Source organism: Melospiza georgiana, chromosome 1 (assembly GCF_028018845.1).
Source record: "Melospiza georgiana isolate bMelGeo1 chromosome 1, bMelGeo1.pri, whole genome shotgun sequence".
NCBI lineage: Eukaryota > Metazoa > Chordata > Aves > Passeriformes > Passerellidae > Melospiza > Melospiza georgiana.
The window spans coordinates 15,383,323-15,404,834 of NC_080430.1; the positions used below are offsets into that span (position 1 = coordinate 15,383,323).

The 21,512-nt window shown below is 37.2% G+C and overlaps 1 protein-coding gene across 4 annotated transcripts in view; it reads right to left on the minus strand.

Annotated features, from left to right (window-relative positions):
* ZEB1 (zinc finger E-box binding homeobox 1) overlaps nucleotides 1–21,512 on the minus strand; it is a 127,862-nt gene that overhangs the window by 20,771 nt on the left and 85,579 nt on the right. For all 4 annotated transcript variants that reach the window (XM_058025147.1, XM_058025130.1, XM_058025154.1 and 1 more), the window contains exon 2: nucleotides 3,236–3,436. In XM_058025147.1, coding sequence (XP_057881130.1) covers nucleotides 3,236–3,436 — 201 coding nt within the window. The remainder of the gene's footprint in view (nucleotides 1–3,235; nucleotides 3,437–21,512) is intronic.

Below are 21,512 nucleotides of genomic sequence, written 5' to 3' on the forward strand. Positions count from 1 at the left end.
AAATGCTGAAGGAATAATTAATAATTTGAAAAATATTAAGTAGATATACATCTTTATAGCTATGAGTGGTCCACAAATAAAGGCAATGTTGCAACTGTCCCTCAGAAGCCCAGTTATCACACAGCTGGGACACAACAGAACGGGATGTGATGTGGGATATCATGATGGGGGAACAGACCCTTAAGACACTGTTTCACCAAGCAGAAGTCACAGCTCTGAGTTCCAGAGGAAATTCAAGCTACCTGCTAAATGACAGCTTAAATAGAGGTCTCCACAAATAGCATCTAGGTCATGAATATCCATCCTGGTATTGCAGCTGGACATACCAGATAGTGTAAAACAAGTTCTTGGGCTTCTACATCTCATCACTGCTTATGAGCTACTGCTCAGAGACACACTGGGGCTTCCCAGGGTTAAATGCTGATGATTTTCAGATGTCAGGGGACAGTGTTAACTAGCAGCAAACATGCCTGACAACTACTGACATTGGCTGACAGTAAGGATCTCTGCATGGCTAAGATAACTGATCAAATTGAAACCACTAGCAAAGTGGAAATTTTGGCTGTAGACAGAAAGACAAACTTCACTGAAATTTCCACTGCAGTCTTTATCTGCACAGAAGGAAAGGAATTCCAAAGGCCATCAAGAGAGTTTCTAATTTAAATTCTTCAGAGCTAATTTTCTGATATTCATGTAGCAAGCACTATTTACAGCTTGCAGTATTGACTGGCTGTTTGCTTTTTGATCAAAAACATGCCACACACAACCTGCCAAATGCCAGCACACACTTTTGAGCATATAGGCTCAACCTAAAATTTGATGACTTAAAGAAATTTTAAATTCCAGAAAGTCCATAAACATAAAACACATTTATATTTTTTTCAAAGGTATCTTAGTTCCAGTCCTGAGACCTCCAGATTTGCTAAATACTTATAGTACATAATAATGCTCTTTTAAGAGCATTAATACAATAAGTTTAACTCTCGTCGTTTTTTTTTCTTTTAATTGTAGCATAGTTTTTACTTCTAACTAAAGCAAAGGAAAATCATATGAGAGAATCATTGCACACATGAATGCTGGCACACTGTCAACAACATGTACAGGATACACGTGGTTCACTTTTTTAAACCCCTAGGACTGTTTCAGTTAAACCTCTTGAGAAACACACCTTATATTTAAAACACCTGTTCCTAGGGTCTTTTAGAAATTCAGTTAGAATGACTGGAAACGGAAGGAAACTAATCTGATACAGAAATGTTATGTGTGTTGTTTCTATTCTGGGCAATTCGTGAACAGAATAAATACGCAAAAAACTCATTCTGTCAAGTTCAGCTAAACCCAGAACCACCACTACTTTACTGGTGAAACACAACTTACTAAAACTGCTGCAAAGTATATTTTTCTGAAGGTAATCACCAGTCTTGAAGATACTTGCACACCATCTACCCCAGCACATTTCCCTGTATGTGAGAGATCATGTATTCAGTACCTCTCTCTTCATATTTCTAACATGCAGCCAAGACTGATGATGTGATTTTCAGCTCATACCTTCCCTTCTAGGAAAGCTATCAAAAGAGTAAACAGTATTCTACCCTAGCAAATCAAAGTTCTATAAAACCTAATGTAGCCTTACTTTTCTCATATAGCCATTGCCAGAAATTTCAACTACTTGTTTTAAAAAAAACCCCTAGTATCAAAATAAAAAACCCTTCCAGACTGTTACAAAAGAGGCTTCAGAATACATACTTTTTACAGAGCAAATCTGTGGTTGTTGAGCAAGCTCGTATGGCAATTGATTTATCTTTTGTCTGGCTACCAATGAAATTCTGTCTTCATTAGCAAACGCCAAAGCAGAGAAACATTGCTTACATTGCAAATCTTCAACCACAGAAGAATTTAAAATTAAAGAGAAGTTAGAATTTTAGCAAACAAATTTTTAAAGGTTAAAAATGGTATATTTCACTTAAGGAGTTAAAAAAGATGGCATCACATATCTAGAGTGCTGAAAACCCCCAGAATGCTGCCCAGATGCTGAGTGATGAGTACATCTCCAGAAAACATCCAGTCCAAGAGGTCTTGATCCCAAATGTCTGGGAGCTAGTGCTCTTCTTCCTTCCCATTTTTAGATTTCCTACACCTGTGCTTGAAGGGTTCAAGCCTACCCAGAGCCCACTTTAATGTAACCACAATTTCTGAATCCTGCAGGAGAGCAAAGATATTACAGGAGAACTAAGAAAATCACCTACCTAATAATTCAGCTCCAAAACACTCATTTCCTAGCACAGCATACCTTGGCAGTGGCAGCTATGTAGAAACAGGCTGAGCTGATGCTATTCTCTGACCTCTCAGCTGCTCTCTCTCAGCTGGACTGCAGTTAGGGGCCATATGAGTGCTTTCAGTTTATTTAGATGTGAGGTCATGCACCGAGTGTTAAACCACCACTGTCCAAAGGTGGATGCTAGGAATTGTGGCTGGAGTTCAGATATGCTGAAAAACATTCTGTATCTTTCAGGGCATTAAGGCCAAATTCCACAGTAAATTCCACTAATTTATGCATTTATCCCAATTTGGCTCAAAAGTAAGCATGCTGTGTGATATTATGAAACTCATAATATCTTTTTACTGTGGAACCTACTGGTTCCACAGTAAAAAAAAAGGCCCTGTCTGTTTAAAATTTTCAGCTTTTAAACCTGCTGCATAATATGTGCAACACTTACCTCCTTCCAGTATTTTCAAAGTAATGCTTCATTATGATTTACATAGCCAATTCTAAAACTAATAATCTAAAAATTATTTTTCTGCCTGTATTTTACAAGGAAAACGAGAGGAATTAATATCTGATTGGGTTTTTTTTTCATGTTTTTTGTGTACTGCTTACTCCCCAAGCTGAGCCAATCCTGACCCTTACAGGGAGCTCTGGCAGAGACCTGCCAGGCAAAGACTTGAAAAAACCAAGATCAAGTAACTAGTCTTTAATCAGCCTTTGGAATGCTGCATCTACAGTCTGGAAGCTCCTACTAAACAACGTCAACAGAATTAATGCACCTCTGAATCTGCTTCAAATAATAAATTAAGAACATAAAGTATGTTAAACAAATATGTTATAAAACCTCTTTTTTTGATTGTGAATCTTACATGTTATTTCAGTATAAATAAAGGAACTAAAAAAAGTTCTACTGAATCTGCATTTTAGAAAACTTTCTTTCCATAGCACCATCAGTAGAAATGAACATACCTTCATCTTCCCAACAAGTGTTTGTACTTGCTTCTCTTTCACTGTTTTCTGGTAACACTATATGGTCCGTTGGCAAGTCATCTTCTGGCACACTAGCATCACAGTCTGCTGCATCTGTTACACTTTCCTCTTCCACTATATGCAATTTATCTTCATCATCTGAGTCTGAGTTTGCTTCTACCACATTGTTATAATTGGTTACTGTGGAGAGACAAAAACAAAATACTGATCAACGTACTCTTAACTGACAGCATGGGGTCACATAATTATTGCTTCTTGCCCCATGGGGATGCCTTGTGAGCAGCTTGGCTGTAATGCTGGCACACAAGGAGCACCTGACAGCTCCTGGGCTCCCACCACCTCTCACTGTGCACACCCAGTCTCAGGCTGCACAAGAGGAGGCAGTGGCCAGCTCCAGAGCTGGAGCCACAGTGGAGCAACAGAATTCCAGCTGGATCACTCCAATGTGGATGCCAGCATTGCCAAAAGTCTCTTTTGTGATTATTATGGCACTGAAGACCCCGTGGGCCCAGGCAGCCCAGCTGCTCTCGGGGTGCCATGATCCAGCCCTCCCCTGCAGGCACACCTGCACTGTGCTCCCCCAGCCCAGCTTCCCCCTGTCTCCTCCTGGAACCAATGCACCCCACGCTGCAGCTGTGGGATCACAGGGAACAATAATGAGATTGAATTCAGAATGGCTTAAGTGCTCCTGATCCAAGCTAAAAGCTCTTGTAGTTACACCCATTAAAGACTCAGCAGGATGAATGTGAAAGGAAAAATCACAGAGATCACTTAGATAGGGAATCTCACGTAATATTTGCCCAGTTACAATGAAAAGGTAAGAACTCTACTTTCTTAGCCTGGAGAACACATTGCAAGTCTTTGGACAAAGGATTACATGACAATATATATGTTTCTGTCATATGTGAGCAGATTATTATTATTATAACAGTCTTCATTTTTAGGCACAAAAGATCAGTTATGGTCATTTCAGCTTAAACTGTAAGGAAACTGTAAGTAAACTGTATCAAGAAAAAATTACTTCCACAATCTTTTGTCTAAATGTCTAAACAAGACATTTGTTTAAATGTCGTGTTACTCACACTGAAGTTGAACTATGAAACAGATCTACGTTGGTATTATTTCTCCACTGCCAAGTTTGAACTTCTTACTAAAATGCTTCAAAGTACAGTCTAAGAAAGAGAATAAATTTATAGATGGGTAAACCAACAAGACTTGGCTGCAGCACTCCTTCAATGGCTATCAGAATTATACCTGGGAGGCACATAATCATGGTACTTTATGATACCTGCATCCTGTCACTGTTAGTTCACAAGAAGCCAGACTGATTCTTTCATGTGAAATACTGCCTATTAAAGTAGATAAATAGCAAACCAGACTCTGGCTCTTCTGAAGTTAGCTCTTCTTTTTTTTTTCTTAAAGTAGAGATTTTAGTAATTTAAAAATGCACATAACCAGGAAAAGTGAGTAACATTATGAACAGATAGGCTACCATCTCATTTCCTTCCAATTCAGGAGAAAAATGTCTCATCTAAAACATGCATGAGAATGACAAAAGAGCCTTATCAATTTAAAACAATCATTCAATGTTTCCATATTTTACACAGTGCTATTTGAAAAATGTATTAACTCCCCACTAGTCATGGTATTGACATCTTCTAAAACAGCAAATTCAGGCAAATTGCCTAAAAACTAGTATCTGGTCCATTTCAATTGATAAATTCATATTCACTTAATATCCTCTAACTGATTTTGTAAAGTAAAATAGCTACTGTAAGTGATGCTATAATACTGTGTGATACAGGAGACATACAAATACAGGAGACAAATTCCCTCACCGAAGCAGATGAGATTTATGAATTTATTCTCCTGAATAATGGTAAATGCAACTTCAAAAAAGTGTGAGAACAGACATAAAACAAGAGGAAGTAGATAATAATTTTAGCCTTTTCTCTTGATTGGGTTTTACTCTGAGGCTTAGATGCAGAGTATTATTAATATAAAATAGCAACGCATTTACATTTGCCACACATAAAAGAGATAATTAGAGGGGGGATCAAAATTTATAGGGATAAGTTCAGATGTAGACAATGAATACTTTATCTCTTAAAAATAAATTTCCTGTTAGTTGGGGAATTAGGTGGTATTCCTTATATTAGACTTAGAGTGGTTTTATGGAAAACAAAACCATAATCAAACAGTTTGTCTTCAAGAATTAGACTTATGGAGAAAAAATGTTTCCTCTTTCCTCATTAAATACATTACAGATATGATATATTCATTAGGGCTCTCTTCACCATGAAACATTTCCATACATCCTCACTATATTAAAATGCCAACTCTGCAGAAGTTAAAAACTCCTCCTTCCTTATAAAAAGCAAGGAACTGATCTTTGGGATTTTAGTTTCTTTCGTTAAAAACCAGTTGTTAAAAAGGCGAGACAATAAAGCAAAGAAATCTGGTTCTAACATTTTTTCTTTCCTCTCCCCAAAATGCTTTAGGGAAAATAAAACTGCCAAAGCTGCAACTAAAAGGTCTCAGCACGTTTGGGGTGGCCAGGCAACCCATCACCAAACACAGCAGAAAGTCAAGCACTTAAAATGACAGGAGCACTCATATATCTACACATGATTTTAACTAAATGATTACATGCTGCTTTCCTTCTGCAAGGTCCTTGCCTCATCCAGTGCAGTGATAGCAAATACAAAGGGAATGCTCAGTTTTATGGAGTGAACTGAGTATTTGTAGCCTTCTGCCTCATTTGTTTAGATTGCAAAGTGATTGCTCAAACTTCTTACTCCCTTCAGCCAGCAGTGCACCCAAAGTTTCCCTTATAGGATGTTAGCCAGAATGGGATTCCCTATCATATATTATAATGTATGGTGTTGTATGGCATATGCTTATATGCAATGTATTGTAACTATTTATTGTACAGTTACATGATTATATATTTTATATTCTATATAATTCCCTTAGATGTTATTCAGAAGGAAGGCTTCAAAACACATAATTAACTGAACTGTAGTAGGGTGATGCTATCTCCATTTTGCAAATTAGAACCTGGCTGCTTAAAACCCAGAAAGTCTTCTGGCAATCCTGGCATTGCCACGTCAGTGCAGGGCACTTCAGGCTGTACTTTTCAGAGGACTTTGCATTCATCCAATGTTTTACACATTCAAAGCACACTTGTGTTCATTCCAAATGCAGCTGTGCCCAGAGCCCAGGTACCTTGGCCCATGTGCCACAGCAACCAGAAACATAGAGACCAATTCCAAATAAGTGATCTTCCAGAACCACATAAAACCTCTTTCAAAATGAGAAAGTAAAATCTAGTCTTTCTGTGGAGCTTTCAAACGCCCTGGAGAGAATGCTTTTGATTCCTGCAGCCCTCTACTTAAATTACTCTGCTTTCCAGCAATTAAGGCAAGGGTTCTGGAGGCAACAGCTTCCTTTAATAAACACCTCTGATTTATTCTCTGGGCAGCATTCCTCCTGTGAAAAAATTATGTGATCACATAATTAAAGATCTTATCGTTATGCATACATGCAAGAGACAAATTAAAACAGTTTGAACAATCTTCATTTCAACATTTTCCAACTTTTTTTGAATGCTCAGCTTTCAAAGTCAAGTGTTTGATTTCAAAGAATGTGTTAACACTCTTTAATGGAAACTATGGTTAAAAAACAATCAAACCCTGTAATTTACTGTATTTTTAGCTAATTAAAATTAAAATCAAAATCCCATTACATGATACCATACTGATACCTTCATGGCTGCAAATCTTAGCTTTAGCAATGCAGATTTGCTCCTGGCACGCTACAAGATGAACAAGTGGCAGTAGGAAGCTGCAGCCTCCATTTGCTCAGACAGATTTTGGCTCCATGTTTCACAGGAACTGTGGCATCTGGCATTCAATTCCAGGGGTAATCATCCTCCCCCTCTCCTTTCTTGAGTTCAGTCCTACAGCTAAATTTAAACCTTCCCTATCTGTACATAATTTTGTGTGTTTTCTCCTCCCATCCTTGATGTTTTCTCAGAATAGTGACCACTGAAAGAAGAGGACAACAAGCTCACAAGCCTTGTTCAATGCCTGGCGCCACAGGAGCTGCTGAAGTTGGGAGGAATAAATTTCATAAAACCTTTTTGGATAAAGATTGAAGTGTATTCAATGCAAAAGCAATACACAGAGACAACTGCTTACAATCTCTGAAAGAAATTAAATTGACTATACATAAATGATGACTTCAAGGGGCTTCTAATTTGGCAAAATACTCCATGCAGAAAATAAAACGCACATAAAACCTTGCCTGGAACAGTTATGGCTTCCCAGTGAAGGAGCTAGAAGTATTTCAGACTTCAGTACTATTTACTTTTAGCTAATGTCATTTAAAAGTAGTGACTGGCTAAATAAAATAATTCAGCCTGGATCACAGAAATCTGGCACCAAGAGCAGCCAGTGTCTCCAGGATGAGACATTGCTCTGTGAAAAGCAAGCACAATTAGAGAGGTTACGTCACCCTCGGCCACCACAGCTCCAGGGACAGCCATCAGCCACAGGGGACAAGCTGCAGACCACTGAGGGGTGTCTTATCAAGATAACTGTAAAAGCCACAGATCATGAGCCATGGCTTCAATCAGCTGAAGACAGGTCACAGACAAGTAGGTATGATGTATGACACACACATGGGTCTACTCTGTTCAATGTACAGTATGACATCTTAGCAAAATTTTACATTATTAAAGTTTATTAATTTCAGCTTTACTTTCATAGGTTAATAGAAAGCCTCAAAAACATATTATAAATTACACTGAAGACTAAATATTTATTCAAGAAAACTGATTTTTATATCATGACTATATAAGATCTCAAATAATTATGAAACAGTAATTAAAAATACATTTTATGAACCATAATTACTTTTTTTCCTCTTGATCCCTTTCGTGATACAGTATCCTGGTTCTTAAAGAACAGATCACTAGCTGGAGTCGAAATTTTCCTTGCTCTAACAACAAATGACTGCAAAATGAACTGCAGCAAATGAGCTTCACTTTCTGGATTTTTACAGTCCTAAATGCAAAGCAGATGTATGACGTTGCACAATTCTAATTAAAAAACAAATGTGCTCAGATGGAAGTAGTGATTAAAGAGCTAAAACAGAGATATATATTATTTTGCTGGTTGAATACAGGTGGGCAACTATGATACATATGTCTAATCAAATCAAACATGATACATAAGTCTAATCAAATCAAACAAGATATTTGAAAGGAAAAAATTGCTAGTTGCTGGTTTAAAATCAGTAAAACCAGGAAATTCAAGGTGAACACCAACATTGTGGTGATGAAAGACTCTAGGATTCATTGTTTCCATGACATAATGGGTGAGTCCCCAAAAATACAATTATTATTATTGCCATCTGGGTGTCAATAGAAGAAAAGCTTCTTAAAAAGCTGTCACCAGTTACCTGCTCACCACTCCCCATCCAAACCTGCCCTCAGAATCATTAGGTGACATGAAAGATGACATTCCCAACACAAGGAATGACACAATCAAGTTGATGTCACTCAACAAGATAAAAACATAAATGGTGGAATATGCATCAGAATGATTTGAGATCTGGCAAGAGGACAGAACTGCACTTAAAAGAGGACAGAATTCCACAGAACTTAGGCAAAATACCTATCATGTAATACCAGGATCTAGAAGCCTGATTTGAACCTGCTAAAACCTTTTGCTCAATACTTGACCATTGTCTTTAATGTAGGATCTGGTCCAGCATTCTTACTAGCTGTCTTCTGTACACCTCTCCATACTTATCCCAAAAATCCTACCTACTTCCACTGAACAAACCCCCCACACACAACTTTTGGGAATTTGTGAGTTAACACAAACACTGTTGAATTTTTTAAGATGTTGAACACGTAACCAACACATCTGAGTTGTGTGAGCTCAGCATCTCAACACTGAACTGGCAGGGGATGTAGAACAGGTGTGAGAGATTCTGATCTTTTAGAAATCCTACTTCTAAAAGCTATTCCAAAAAAAAGCTGTGAATGCTCATGCATGAATTCTGCTAGAAAGAAAGGTTTGATTCTACAGACTGGAACAACTCCTGTGCTCTCTGAAGTTCATCCCCAGTTCATGGATTTCTGCTCTGACAGCCTACAATCATCTCTTGGAAACCACTTACTCTTTGTCAGCCCACCTGAAAATCTGCTCCTATATATTATTTAGATCTAGTGCAATATTTAAGCAAAATATATTGTGAAGTCTGAAACCTAGTCATTTAGCATTCAGCACTTTATACTTAGATTTTAGGGTGTACTATTAATTTTGTTACTACTCCTGAATGAAATGCCATACTTTCAACTCTCCACTGATAAGCTGCATAGACCTCTATGTTATTTTCATATTTTTCCTCTCAGTTTAATACATACACTTGACATGCAATAATATATACAGAACCATGCTACCACCTGAAGCAGAAACATGAGAAAGAGCTTAAGAAAAAAGAAAGCATATGCTCATGCTTCTACTAAAATTCTCTGCTTGGAGTTTTCTGGCTTCTGGAATTCCTAAATGACTTGTGCTGTCTTTATACCTAAGAGCTTAATTTTCTGTGAATTTGTCTGCTTACTTCTTGAATTCATGAAAATGTTGTCATTCACATTAGTCTGAGGCAAGCAGTTTCACAACTCTGTATTGCGTGCAGAATAAGTTCTTTCTGTTAATTTTGAACCTGCTCTGCACTACATGCAGTGGGTGTCCACTGTGTGCTCTGTGCTGTCCATGATTTTATTCACATCACAGCACTGCCCTCCCCTACAACAGGAAGAGTCTTTGCTCACTTGTTACCCATACAAAAGTTTTTCCACTGATCATTTTTGCTGCACCTCTCTGGACCTCCTGTTGTGCTGCATCCCTGTGTTAGCAGGGGGAGAGGTGACAATCTAGAACTGCACTCAGCATTCATCTTGGATTAGAATGGCAGCACTACAACACACTGTTTTCTTTATCCCTTCTATCCCTAAGAACACAGCCATATTTCTAGACTTTTCTTGACTTCCACAAGTAATTAAGCTGGCATTACCAAAGGTTTGTTACCTCTGAACCCAGAAGTGCTATTCCTGAATGGTAACAATCAGGTCAGAACCCATCACAGGACCCTTCCTCAACATTCACAGCTTCACTTTTATCCATCTAGAATTTTACCTGCCATATTACTGGCTTGACTAAGTGGAAACACTGTCATTATTTCTCAAACAAGTACAAGCAACTCTTAGTGAAAATATTTGCTGCTTCACACTCATGTCACTGCCTCCATCAGGCAGCAGGGTGATTTCCTGCAGCACTGGCCAGCAGCATTTACGGAGGAGAGTGGAGGCAGCAAAAAACATTCCATTAGGTAGCCTGTTGAATTCAGTAAAAATACACAATGAGATCTCATTATGTGCAAAGAATGAAGAAACTGTATTATACTTTCAATTAAATTGTTCAGGAACAAAAGCCATGCCAGAGATTAGTTTCTGAAACAATCCATTTAAAATTTAATTTAAGAACATACTTGCAATTTTCAGAAAAGTCATTCTGCTTTTAAGAACAGTATATGTGCTATGACTGTGGAGAGCAGAACTAGCTTTTATATGTAAGAGTTTCACTTGTGTTGATTTGTATTTGTGTAGATATACACACACGTGAGTGTGCTCACACAAGAATGGGGAAATGGATTCAGTCCTTTCTCTGCCTGAAGGGATCAGACTTACATCTCCTACACATGTTTATATAAATATATGAATAGTTGGAAAAATAGAAGTCTAAATATTTATATGTACCAAGCACATTTCTGATAATTTTGTTTAACTAATAAAAACCTCTTTCAAAAGAGCTCTACACCTCTTAACTGAATTCTAGTTAAATTCAGCTTGACACACTTTGACTGAATATTCCAACACATTAAAAGCCACAAAATTCAAGAATCCTAATAAGCAATAAGGTATATAAATCACCTCAATACACATGCACTGGATTATTTGCTCTTCAGAACAAGTCAAAGAAACTTTGAGTTTAAAATAAATGCTTTGCAAGCAGACTGCAGAAAAAATGTGCTCTAAATACTTTACCAAGAGGGACACTGGATGTTTGGCTTGGCTTATCCAACACATTAAAATCAACAATGTAAACAGAATTTTTCTGCTTGTCAATTTTAAATTATGATTTGAAAATCCATTAGCATTTGACACTAAAAAAAAAAACCCTGACTCTCAATGTTGATGGCAAAGTCTGGAGTAAATTCTGATGATCTAAATCAGGACCAATTCCCAAGCACAAGGGTATTGGCTACAGCTCTGGCACTACACCCCAAGATGACATAAGTGATACTTGGAGCAAATGTGGCAAATATTCCAGTCTCAGTGAGAAAACTTTCTGCTGATTGTCTTTGTTCTTATCATCATGTCCCTTTCAGGTAACTGAGTCCTACCTGCACAACGCCATTGGAACAGTTTGGTCATGCACACGCAGGAGGAGCTCAAGGCTTCCCCGTGGGGCAGACACAGTGGAAGTTCTGCCACCACTGATGTCTGAGTGCTACTTGTTACAAATGTATGGATCTTCCAAGGGCAGGAAACTCCAAAAATCAACTCCAGCGCTCAAATGAGAACTCAGCTGTATGTAGAACTGACACAAGTGCAGAGATGAGAAGCAAAGGATACACTCAGGCAAGCATTGCAGGTGTTTAGCCTTGGTGCAAAAATAATCCAGAATACAAGAAACATTTGTTTACATATGTTCACATACAGATACATACTTACATACACATTTTCAGGTTTGACAGCATGAAGTTAGATTTGGAAATGAATACCTATATCATAACACAAAAATAATATGCTTTAAAAGTATTTCCCTTATTTGGGCCTCTACATTGAAGTAACTTAAATATAATTTTCACCATGTTGCTTTCAGACTCTTCATTACTCTGCAGCTTTTCTGTGTTAAAAATGCAAGCTTTATAGCTTTGCAAAATGAAGTCTTTTAGTCTTTCAGTGGCACAAAGGGACTTGCAAAGGAACTCTATTGGATTTGCAAATGATGGTCATTTTTCTAATGAAAAAGCTAACTATTGCCCAAATTTTCTCCCTTTATAGTCTTTGGATTGATGTAAATGCTACGTGCAAATACAAAAATTCTTAGTGGCAGCATAATTTGAAAAATTGTATTTACTACAAGGCGCTGACAGGTTTGAAAATACTATAAATGGTCCCATAAGAAAGATATTAACCTTCAAAAACAAGACAGCCAAAGGTGTATGAGAAAATTAACTGTACCCTTTGCCTGTTATCACCACTGTACAAGCCAAGGTTTCTACAAATGAGAACTTAACTCTGTGTAATTCCATGTCACCTGCTGCTGTCAGGAAGCTTTACAAAAACTTACAGGAAATGTAATACTTTAAGGAAGTATCTATAAAACAGTGAAGTATTTATGAAGCAGTAAAAAAAGAACAATATCCCCTTCATGCATTTTTTTTAAAATTTCTTTAATTTCACTGCAGCTTTGAAGACTCAGAAGGGAAGAAGTTGGGTACCATTGTAAGTTTTCTTTCTCAGGGCTCACTCATTTCACATGCTGTCCCTTAGGGAGCTACTGAAAACGCACAGTAGGGTTCACTCAATACAGGTGACAAAACTCCTCCTGTGCAACACTGAAGTTTTCACAACTATTTATATTTGTGACTGCATTTGGACAAAATAAATATCAAGCAGAAAGTGGGAGGAGCTATGTAATACATAGGCATGAACTTCTGATAAATCTGCACTCTGCCCATTTTTCACTTTCTAAAGAACACATAGTTTTTCCATAAAGTTGCACAGGCTTAAATAGAAAATCTTGATATTAATGATAAAAAAAATATCTGAATTTTCAAAAATATACTGCAGAGCCTAATTCTGGGTAGGTGGCAATATTTTAGTCACAGTCTGATTAAATCAAAGACAAAAAAATAGAAACCTTTCCCTCATCTCCTATGTGACTGCTGGTAAGTTTGGATTTCTGCCACCAGTATTAGTTGCACAGTTTGTCATTTTCCTCAGAAGACTGGAAAAATTAATCTGCACACCCAAACCTGCCCCTCACATTCTGAAGGCTGCAGGGGTTTACTGCCTCCAAGACAACTGAGCACCATGATCATAAAAATCAAGTGTAAGATGTATAAATATCTGAGAAACCTTCATCTTTCAGTACCTCCACTTACTGAAAAAATGGAAACAGTGAATTAAACTGATGAAAGGCTGAGAGCAAGAAGTATGTCCATGTATTACATAGCCTGTTTAACTCTTCAAAAATTACCTTTCCACTGGTGACTGTACCACTCTGCTCTATGTTCAAAATACTCTTAACTACAAACAGTTGACATTTTTTTCTTTATAAAACTTCTCAGATATTGAAAAAAAAAAAAAAACTAGCTTAGAGATGCATTCAGGAGATAAGACAACTAATTGCTTTCTCAGAGTCAGGTTTTAAAAAGATGATTTATTATTACAGTAGAAATTAACCCTTGCACACAGAAAAACGCCACCAACCAAAGATGAGCCACAGAAAATTGCCTCATCATTAACTGGCACTAGGCATCAGTTCCAACCAGTTCCAAAGAATGGGTTCCAATCATTTGGGAAAATGTGGTGAAAGAAGCTTACTTGATTGCAGCAAGATGGAGATACTAAATGTAAGATACATACAGGCATAAAACATACACACTAAAATTACATAAAAGTTCCCTCATACTGACCAACTTGCTGAACAAGTGTCATATCCTTTTTCTGGTCATAACTGCAGCATAAACTGAACACAACTCTAACACAGTTGCTTTAGATTTATCCTCATTAAAGACTTAATCTGAATTACAGTTTGATAATTACCTTAATCCATGCTGAAAAACTGGGGAGCCACATTTTCTACAGCCACAGCATTCTACATAAAATGTTGTGTTAGTACAAGATAGCACTATAACCAAACCCACTCCATGATGCTACTCCATCCCTCATAACTCAGATACCATTAGGCCAGGTTAATCCCTCAGGAATACACAGCTTACATGTTTATATAATGTATATATTTCATAATACTGGCTATTTTATATAACATCATTACCTAGGTTTATAGACAGTAAATATTTATTTCAGGGATAATAAAAACACTACAATACAGGAATACCAGTTTGGCTTTAAAGTATTGAGATCCTCTAAATACAAGCAGAAGGATGATACTCCAGTGGCACATTTTATACCCAAAAATAGCATATGACAGAAATTTTTTCTTGTACCAAAAATTTTATGACTATCACAAGATGCCACTAAAAGTCTTCAACAATATGAAAATTTTATATTTGGCACACATACCACTGAAATTAATCACATGCCTTGTGAAGCTCTGACATAATTCTTTATTCATTCCTAAATTAATAGAGTAATAAATGATGCAATTTTGAAGACATGTTGCATAAATATATCCTAAATTAATAAACTAACAGAATACATTTATTTAGAGTACAAATTTATTTTCATTTCATATTGCACAACATTTTTTCCTAATCTCCAAGGAAATTTAATCTCCATTAAATTTCTTAAATATACCTCTTGAGAGAGAGGCAGTTTGTCAAATGCACAATGGCCATCTATTTGTTCTGACTGTAAGTTCAAACACTCCAATATTTGAGTAGCTCTCCTGGCTGCTCCCTACTTGTGACACAGTGAAGGGACTTTTTTTCTATTTGTCTATTAAGTTGACAAGTCATATTTTGGCTTCACTCCTATTCCACATATAGCACTTTTAATGGTGTTCTATGTTTCAGTTTTCAAAATATGACTTTTGGATTCAGGGTAACTAATTTGTAGTGATTATATGTTATTATCATGACAGATTGTTAGAGAAAACATTCCCAATTCCCTTTTTTTTGAAAATAAAGATTACAAAGAGATGCTAGAATATCAAAATGTAGATGAATATAGTCTTAGCATGTAATTTGGATTATCTGGTTTGCTACACATACCTTTGTACTTGACTAACATGCATATTCATACATGATTTGTACATAATTTTGCATTTATATTCACAGCTAATCAACCAAAACATTGGTAGCAGAAAATTGCTGTCTGGGAGTGGTATGACAAGTTCCAAGTCCCTCCAATTTTTAATTGTCTACTGTATTTCTGTAATACTCACTTTACAACACAGATTTTTCACATTACTGATTTTCAATTTTTTTAAAATATGAAATCACTGACCATTTATACAATTTATTTGTGTGAAGTGGGAAATAAAGAACCATCTAAATTCTAAGTGTGGCTTGTTCCCTTGGCAAGATAATGAACAGCTATCATTCTCAGGAATCTACTGCAGTGTAGGAGCATGAAAAAAGAGATGGTCAAAAAATACACAATGGATTTACAGCATTTTACTGGATTTCAAGGACAGACAATCCCTGGTGTTCTCTTGAAACAGGTGGCTACATGAGATTATGAAAGGCCTCATTTATCCTGTTTAAATGGAAGCCTAAAGCTTAAGGAATAATTTAATTTTCAAAAGATGCATTCCATGAGGGCTATATAGATTGTTAAAATAGTAATGGGAAGTTTTATGTCAGTGGATTTTATACATTTAAATAACAATTTTTTATATTTATACAAATCAGAATGAATCTTAATTGGTATTTCTAATACTATATTAGGGAAATAAACATATTTTGCCATACTAACCTCTTGAAAATACTCCAAAAGACTATGAATTTATTCCACAGAAAGATGCTATTTTTCTCTGAAGCTCAAGTAATTTATGATAGATGCTTCCAAAGCTGGGGTTAATTTCTTTAAAACTGTAATCTGGATTTACACTGTTCCATTCCTGTACACAAATTATTCACATATAGCTACTGAATCTCCCTGCACAGGCACTCAAACCCAGATGTTTATACCAAAAACTGGACAAACCAGTTCTCTGGCTCCCATGTTGAAGAATAACCACAATCTATCTATTGCAATAGTTCACAGTCACTGTGAGCACATGCTTCAAGAGGAGTCTGGTTCCCAAAGAAGGTATGAGAACACATTAAACTTTCAGGATTTACACAGCCATGCTGATACTGACACTACAGCTGCTCCCCATCACAGATATGAAGATTCAAATTAGCATCGAGAAAGTGCTGCAAGAATGAAGAGAAACACATGCAAGAGCCTCTTTCTGAAATACAGCAATACATGCACTCTAACACAAAGAAATAGTACATTGGGCACCAGCCTAAATTTAAAATAAAATTCTCATTCAGTTCTCAGTATAAGTTACTCAGATGAACTAGCAAATCATTAAATGTTCTAGCAAACTGTTTCAGACTGTTTCCCTTAAAATGTGAAATAACATCCTGAGAAAACAGCACTGCTAGCCTTGAAGAATGATACTCTATCTATCAAAACAGTCTTAAGGAATAAGAAAATACCCTGCAAAGCCAGGAACTTCAGAGCAGACATAACATGATGACATGATATTATCTCTGTCTGAACTTACGTGGCAGAGTAAGCTGGGCAATGAAAGCTGGAGAGCTGAGCCATGGAAAGGGACCTGGGGGCCTGGTCCATGGCAAGCTGAACCTGAGCCAGCAGTGCCCTGGGGCCACGAGGGCCAACCCTGTCCTGGGGGGCATCAGGCACAGCATGGCCAGCAGGGCAAGGGAGGGATTGTCCTGCTCTGCTCTGCACTGAGGTGGCCTCACCTTGGATGTCACGTGCAGTTCTGGGTGCCACAGTATAAAAAAGACATTAAGCTGCTAGAGGGTGTCCAAGGAGAGCCTCCAAGGATGGCAAAGGGTTTGCAGGGGAAGCTGTATGAGGAGTGGCTGAGGTCACTTGGTCTGCTCAGCCTGGAGGAGAGACTGAGGGAAGACCTCAGTGTGGTTTTTACCATCCTCCCAAGGGGAAGCCAAGGGGCAGGCACTGATCCCAAGGGGAAGCCAAGGGGCAGGCACTGATCCCAAGGGGAAGCCAAGGGGCAGGCACTGATCCCAAGGGGAAGCCGAGGGGCAGGCACTGATCCCAAGGGGAAGCCAAGGGGCAGGCACTGATCTATTCACTCTTGTGACCAGTGACAGAACACAATGAAACAGCATGGCGCCGTGCTGGGGAAGGTCCGGCCTGGATACCAGGAAAAGGTTTTTCACCAGAGGGTGGCTGAGCACTAGAACAGTCTCTCTGACTGGCAGAGCAGTGGAGCAGGGGAGGAAGGCCACTGTCTGCCCTTCCTGCAATCCTGGAGGCTGCTGGCACCCCCAGGGAGGACTCCTACTATTCCCTTCCTGAGCATCAGGGTTCTTTGCTGATGCTACCCTTGCCTTTAAGCCTTGTATTCCTCCGATTATAGTTCATTCCTGCATTTATGAATCCTACCAGCAATAGAAATTCCTATCAACTGCTGAAAATTTGTAAATTGCTCAATGATTTCAGAAAATAACCTGCCTCTCTCAAGAGAAATGTCAAATTCACAAGCAAACCCAGTACAGGGAGAAATGGCTGTAATTGACACAAGTGCCAGGATTTCTAACATTCTTATTTATTTTTCATGTAATTTAAAGTATTTCTCCACTTTAAAGAAGCAATGGTCAAGAAAGCATTTTTAGAATCAGGAAAGAAATAGCTTTCTTATTGAACAGAACTGAAGTAATTTGGTCTGCAATGTGACTGAGATCCAGAAAAAGTTATTGTGTTGTCCTCTGCTGCACCTCTGGAGAAACTCCTTCAGCTGCTTTGCTTCATTCAGTCTCACATTTGTTTCTTCATAAACCGTAAAGTGAATTATTCCTTACACTATTTTGCATTTTCCAGTCACCAAAAAACCCCCCAAAACCCAGAGGCAAAAATATATCTAATCTTCTACTAATTTGTTGCGATCTTTAATAAAAATAAAAGAGAGACTGCAGATAATTATTATTTATATAATAATATCTGTAATTATTATTTGGAGGGGCAAATTAAGTGTTTGGCCCAAAACCGTGAAATGGAGAAAAGACAATATTTTTTGACATTTTTCAGTTAGTATTAACACAAATGTAAAGTGAGCTGAATGAACAGTAGCTAATAAACTAATGTTAAAATCTTTCTTAACCATTCATAATTACAGTATGCAACTACAGCACGCAACTTTTTTACAGTATGCAACTACATGATACACTGAATTACTATGAAAGCATGCATGCATGTTTGCACAGGATCAACACATGGCACAGTAAAGCTGGTAAAAGCTTCCTAACCAAAACATATTTTAAAAATAAAGCAAATAAAGAGGATTAGAAATATATATATATATATATATATATATATATATATATATATATATATATAAAAGAAAACTAAGATTTTAAATATGATATTGGAATTTACTGTACAGCAGGTGTGTTCCTTATAAATGGTGATGAATAACTGTACTCAATTTAGTCCAACACCTCCAAATTCCCACTGTCTACACAAGGATGAAGTCAAACATTTTGAGACTTTAATTTAAAAGAGCTTATCTGTTTCATGCAACATTGAAATTCATACATAAGGTAAACAAAAAGCAATAAAGAACAATCCAACAAAGGATCAGTTACTGGGTAGCTTAAGCAGGAAGACTAATTTCCAAAAAAAGGACCCTATTCACCCCCATATTTGTTCATGTAAATGACTTGACATGCATTAGTGGCATTCTTAAATTTAATTTTGCCAACTTCTTGTAAACAAATTGAAAAGACAATTGGAAAGCAACTTAGACATGTCTGATTTCAGATGAGTACTGAGGAAGACAGCAAGAAACATCTGGCACTCACTGCAAGTCAGACTTTTTTTTGTAAAGGCCACTACAGAAACAGCTGAAGCCTAACAAACCTCAATGCATGGTTTGGTACAAAACTCCTTTGTTTAGAAGGAAAATTATTTTCAAGCTTACTGTATCAGGTCTCCTATGAAGAGACAGAAATTCTAAAAAGGGAGAAAAATTTCCAAATACCTTGTGAATTTTTTTTTTATTGCATCACAGATAGCTTCTGAGAAATTAAGAACTATGTGGTTAAAATTACAAGCCAGAGAGCTACTGAAGAAAGCAAAAGCATCATGTTATCTGTAGCTACTTTAGCGTATGTAATAGTTTAATTTTATAGACAGTATTTCTAGAGCAGGTTTTAGTTTTTAAGAATCTTATTTGCTCTATCAGAACAGTGCAAGTGCAATTCACTGATATGCTATGAAAAGGAATAGCAGCAATAAAAATAATGCTAAAAAAATTAAAATATTTTAACCTAGTTACTCCATTTGTGAATCCTAATAATGAACAGTTGGCATTAATAGCTCAGACATTAAACATCTCTAGTCTTACAACCTCTTATTTCCTAAGGGATATAGAACAAGAAAACATAGAATTTTAAGAATTCAAACGTGATCAGACCTGACTTTTGGATCTTCTAAAAAGAAAATATATTTTCCAAGCTCTGATGATTTTTCCAAGAACATTTCACACCCTTTGAGAAGATCTATCTAATCTTCTGTTCCTCCTAGAAGCAGTTGAGACATCTTTATGGCTACAATCGTAACTAAAATAAAGGGGATCTCCTAGAGGAATTGGAATTGCAGAAGGGGCTACATCAATACCTGACTAGTTTTTCATGGGAATTCAGTTTTTCTGAAGCTGTGATGCCATCAGAGAAGGGAGAGTGCAGGGAAATGGACTGAGGACTAGAACACAAGCACAGTCAGTGAGCAGAAGGCTACTGAGAAGCCATCACTGAATAAGAAATCGATTTACTCATGAAAAACAAATGGCCAAATGAAGGTGGTAAGATGAGATGACATGTTTAAAAAGATAAAAACCCACAACTCTGCAAGGCTGCCTGACAGAAATAGCACTTCTGGGAAAGGCACATTTCCACTGTGTTGAGGATTGTATGGAAAGACTCCATGCCTCAACTTTCCTTTACCACAGAAAGTAAAATACTCAGAGGTGTTATGGCCACTATGAAGAACTGCCTGGTAAAAAGTTTAATGAAATAGCTGAAAATAATACTGTGTATACCAGCCAAATGCATCCATACTGCTCTAGGGATCCCAAGTTAAATCTACAACTTTTCTGAACTCCATGAATGTTAAGAAAGAGAATTATTAGCATGAACCTTTGTGGTTAAAGACGCTGAGTAGAAACTTGAGAGATCTGTTGTGGACTGGTAAAAGCTGAGAGGCACCTATGAAATCTCATCCTACAATTATTTTTTTTAAGCCAAACATGAGACATGACGTGAAATAAATATTTCTCTTTGAAAATACGAGTCAGTAAGTTTACCCTTGCCTTCAGAACACCCATCTTTTTGCCAGCTGACATAAATGACATATTGGTTCTTTCTGAAGGATAAGGAAACCAAAGAGAGATAAAGAACAGAGAATTTACAACAGACTCTCAAGGCTTCGCATTACAATTTAAATACAACCTGACTTTAAAAACCCTTTAGGGTAAGAGTGAAAATCAGCTTTGTTTTACCAGCTAAATTTAGATCAATTAGTAAACACTGCAGTCTAATAGGAAGCCACAGGCTTGGCCAGTGCAGGTAATGGCCGTGCCCTGGAAAGCAGCAGCTGCAGAGGTGCTGGAACAATCCATCATCCAGCTCACTTAGGAGGTCTGTTGATTAACAAACTCAAGGCCACACAAGGAAAGAGAAAAAACCAAGGGAGTAGAATGGGTAATTAAACTCTTCGTTCACTACACAGTGCACAGAAACACATGTGAACATTCCCCACACTGGCTTCATTCCAGGTTCCTTCTCCAACATTACAATGTTGTAATACCACTCATATCTACTAAAAGACATTAAAAACCACAAAAGGAACCAAACTTCTTGACACAAAAAATGATTTAAACTCCTTGTGACTAGAAATTTTGAACAATGACAGCAACTTCTGAGACACAAGACTATCAGAGAGTCCAGGATGATGTAGAATTTAAAACAAAAATTTCAGATAAATGTAAGAATTTCAGATAAATAGTCAAATTGTAATATGCCCACTATAATGAGAGGACAGCAGCACTGCATTTTTAAGTAACCCAAAAGTGATGTTAAACATACAAGAGGAGATCAGAAAAGTTAGGAATACTAAGGAAATAAAAAAATAAGATACTACTTATAGTATATATTAAAGTATAAAGCCAATCCTATGATGCTTAGCTCAACAGCAAATTCAGCTAATACGCTTTTA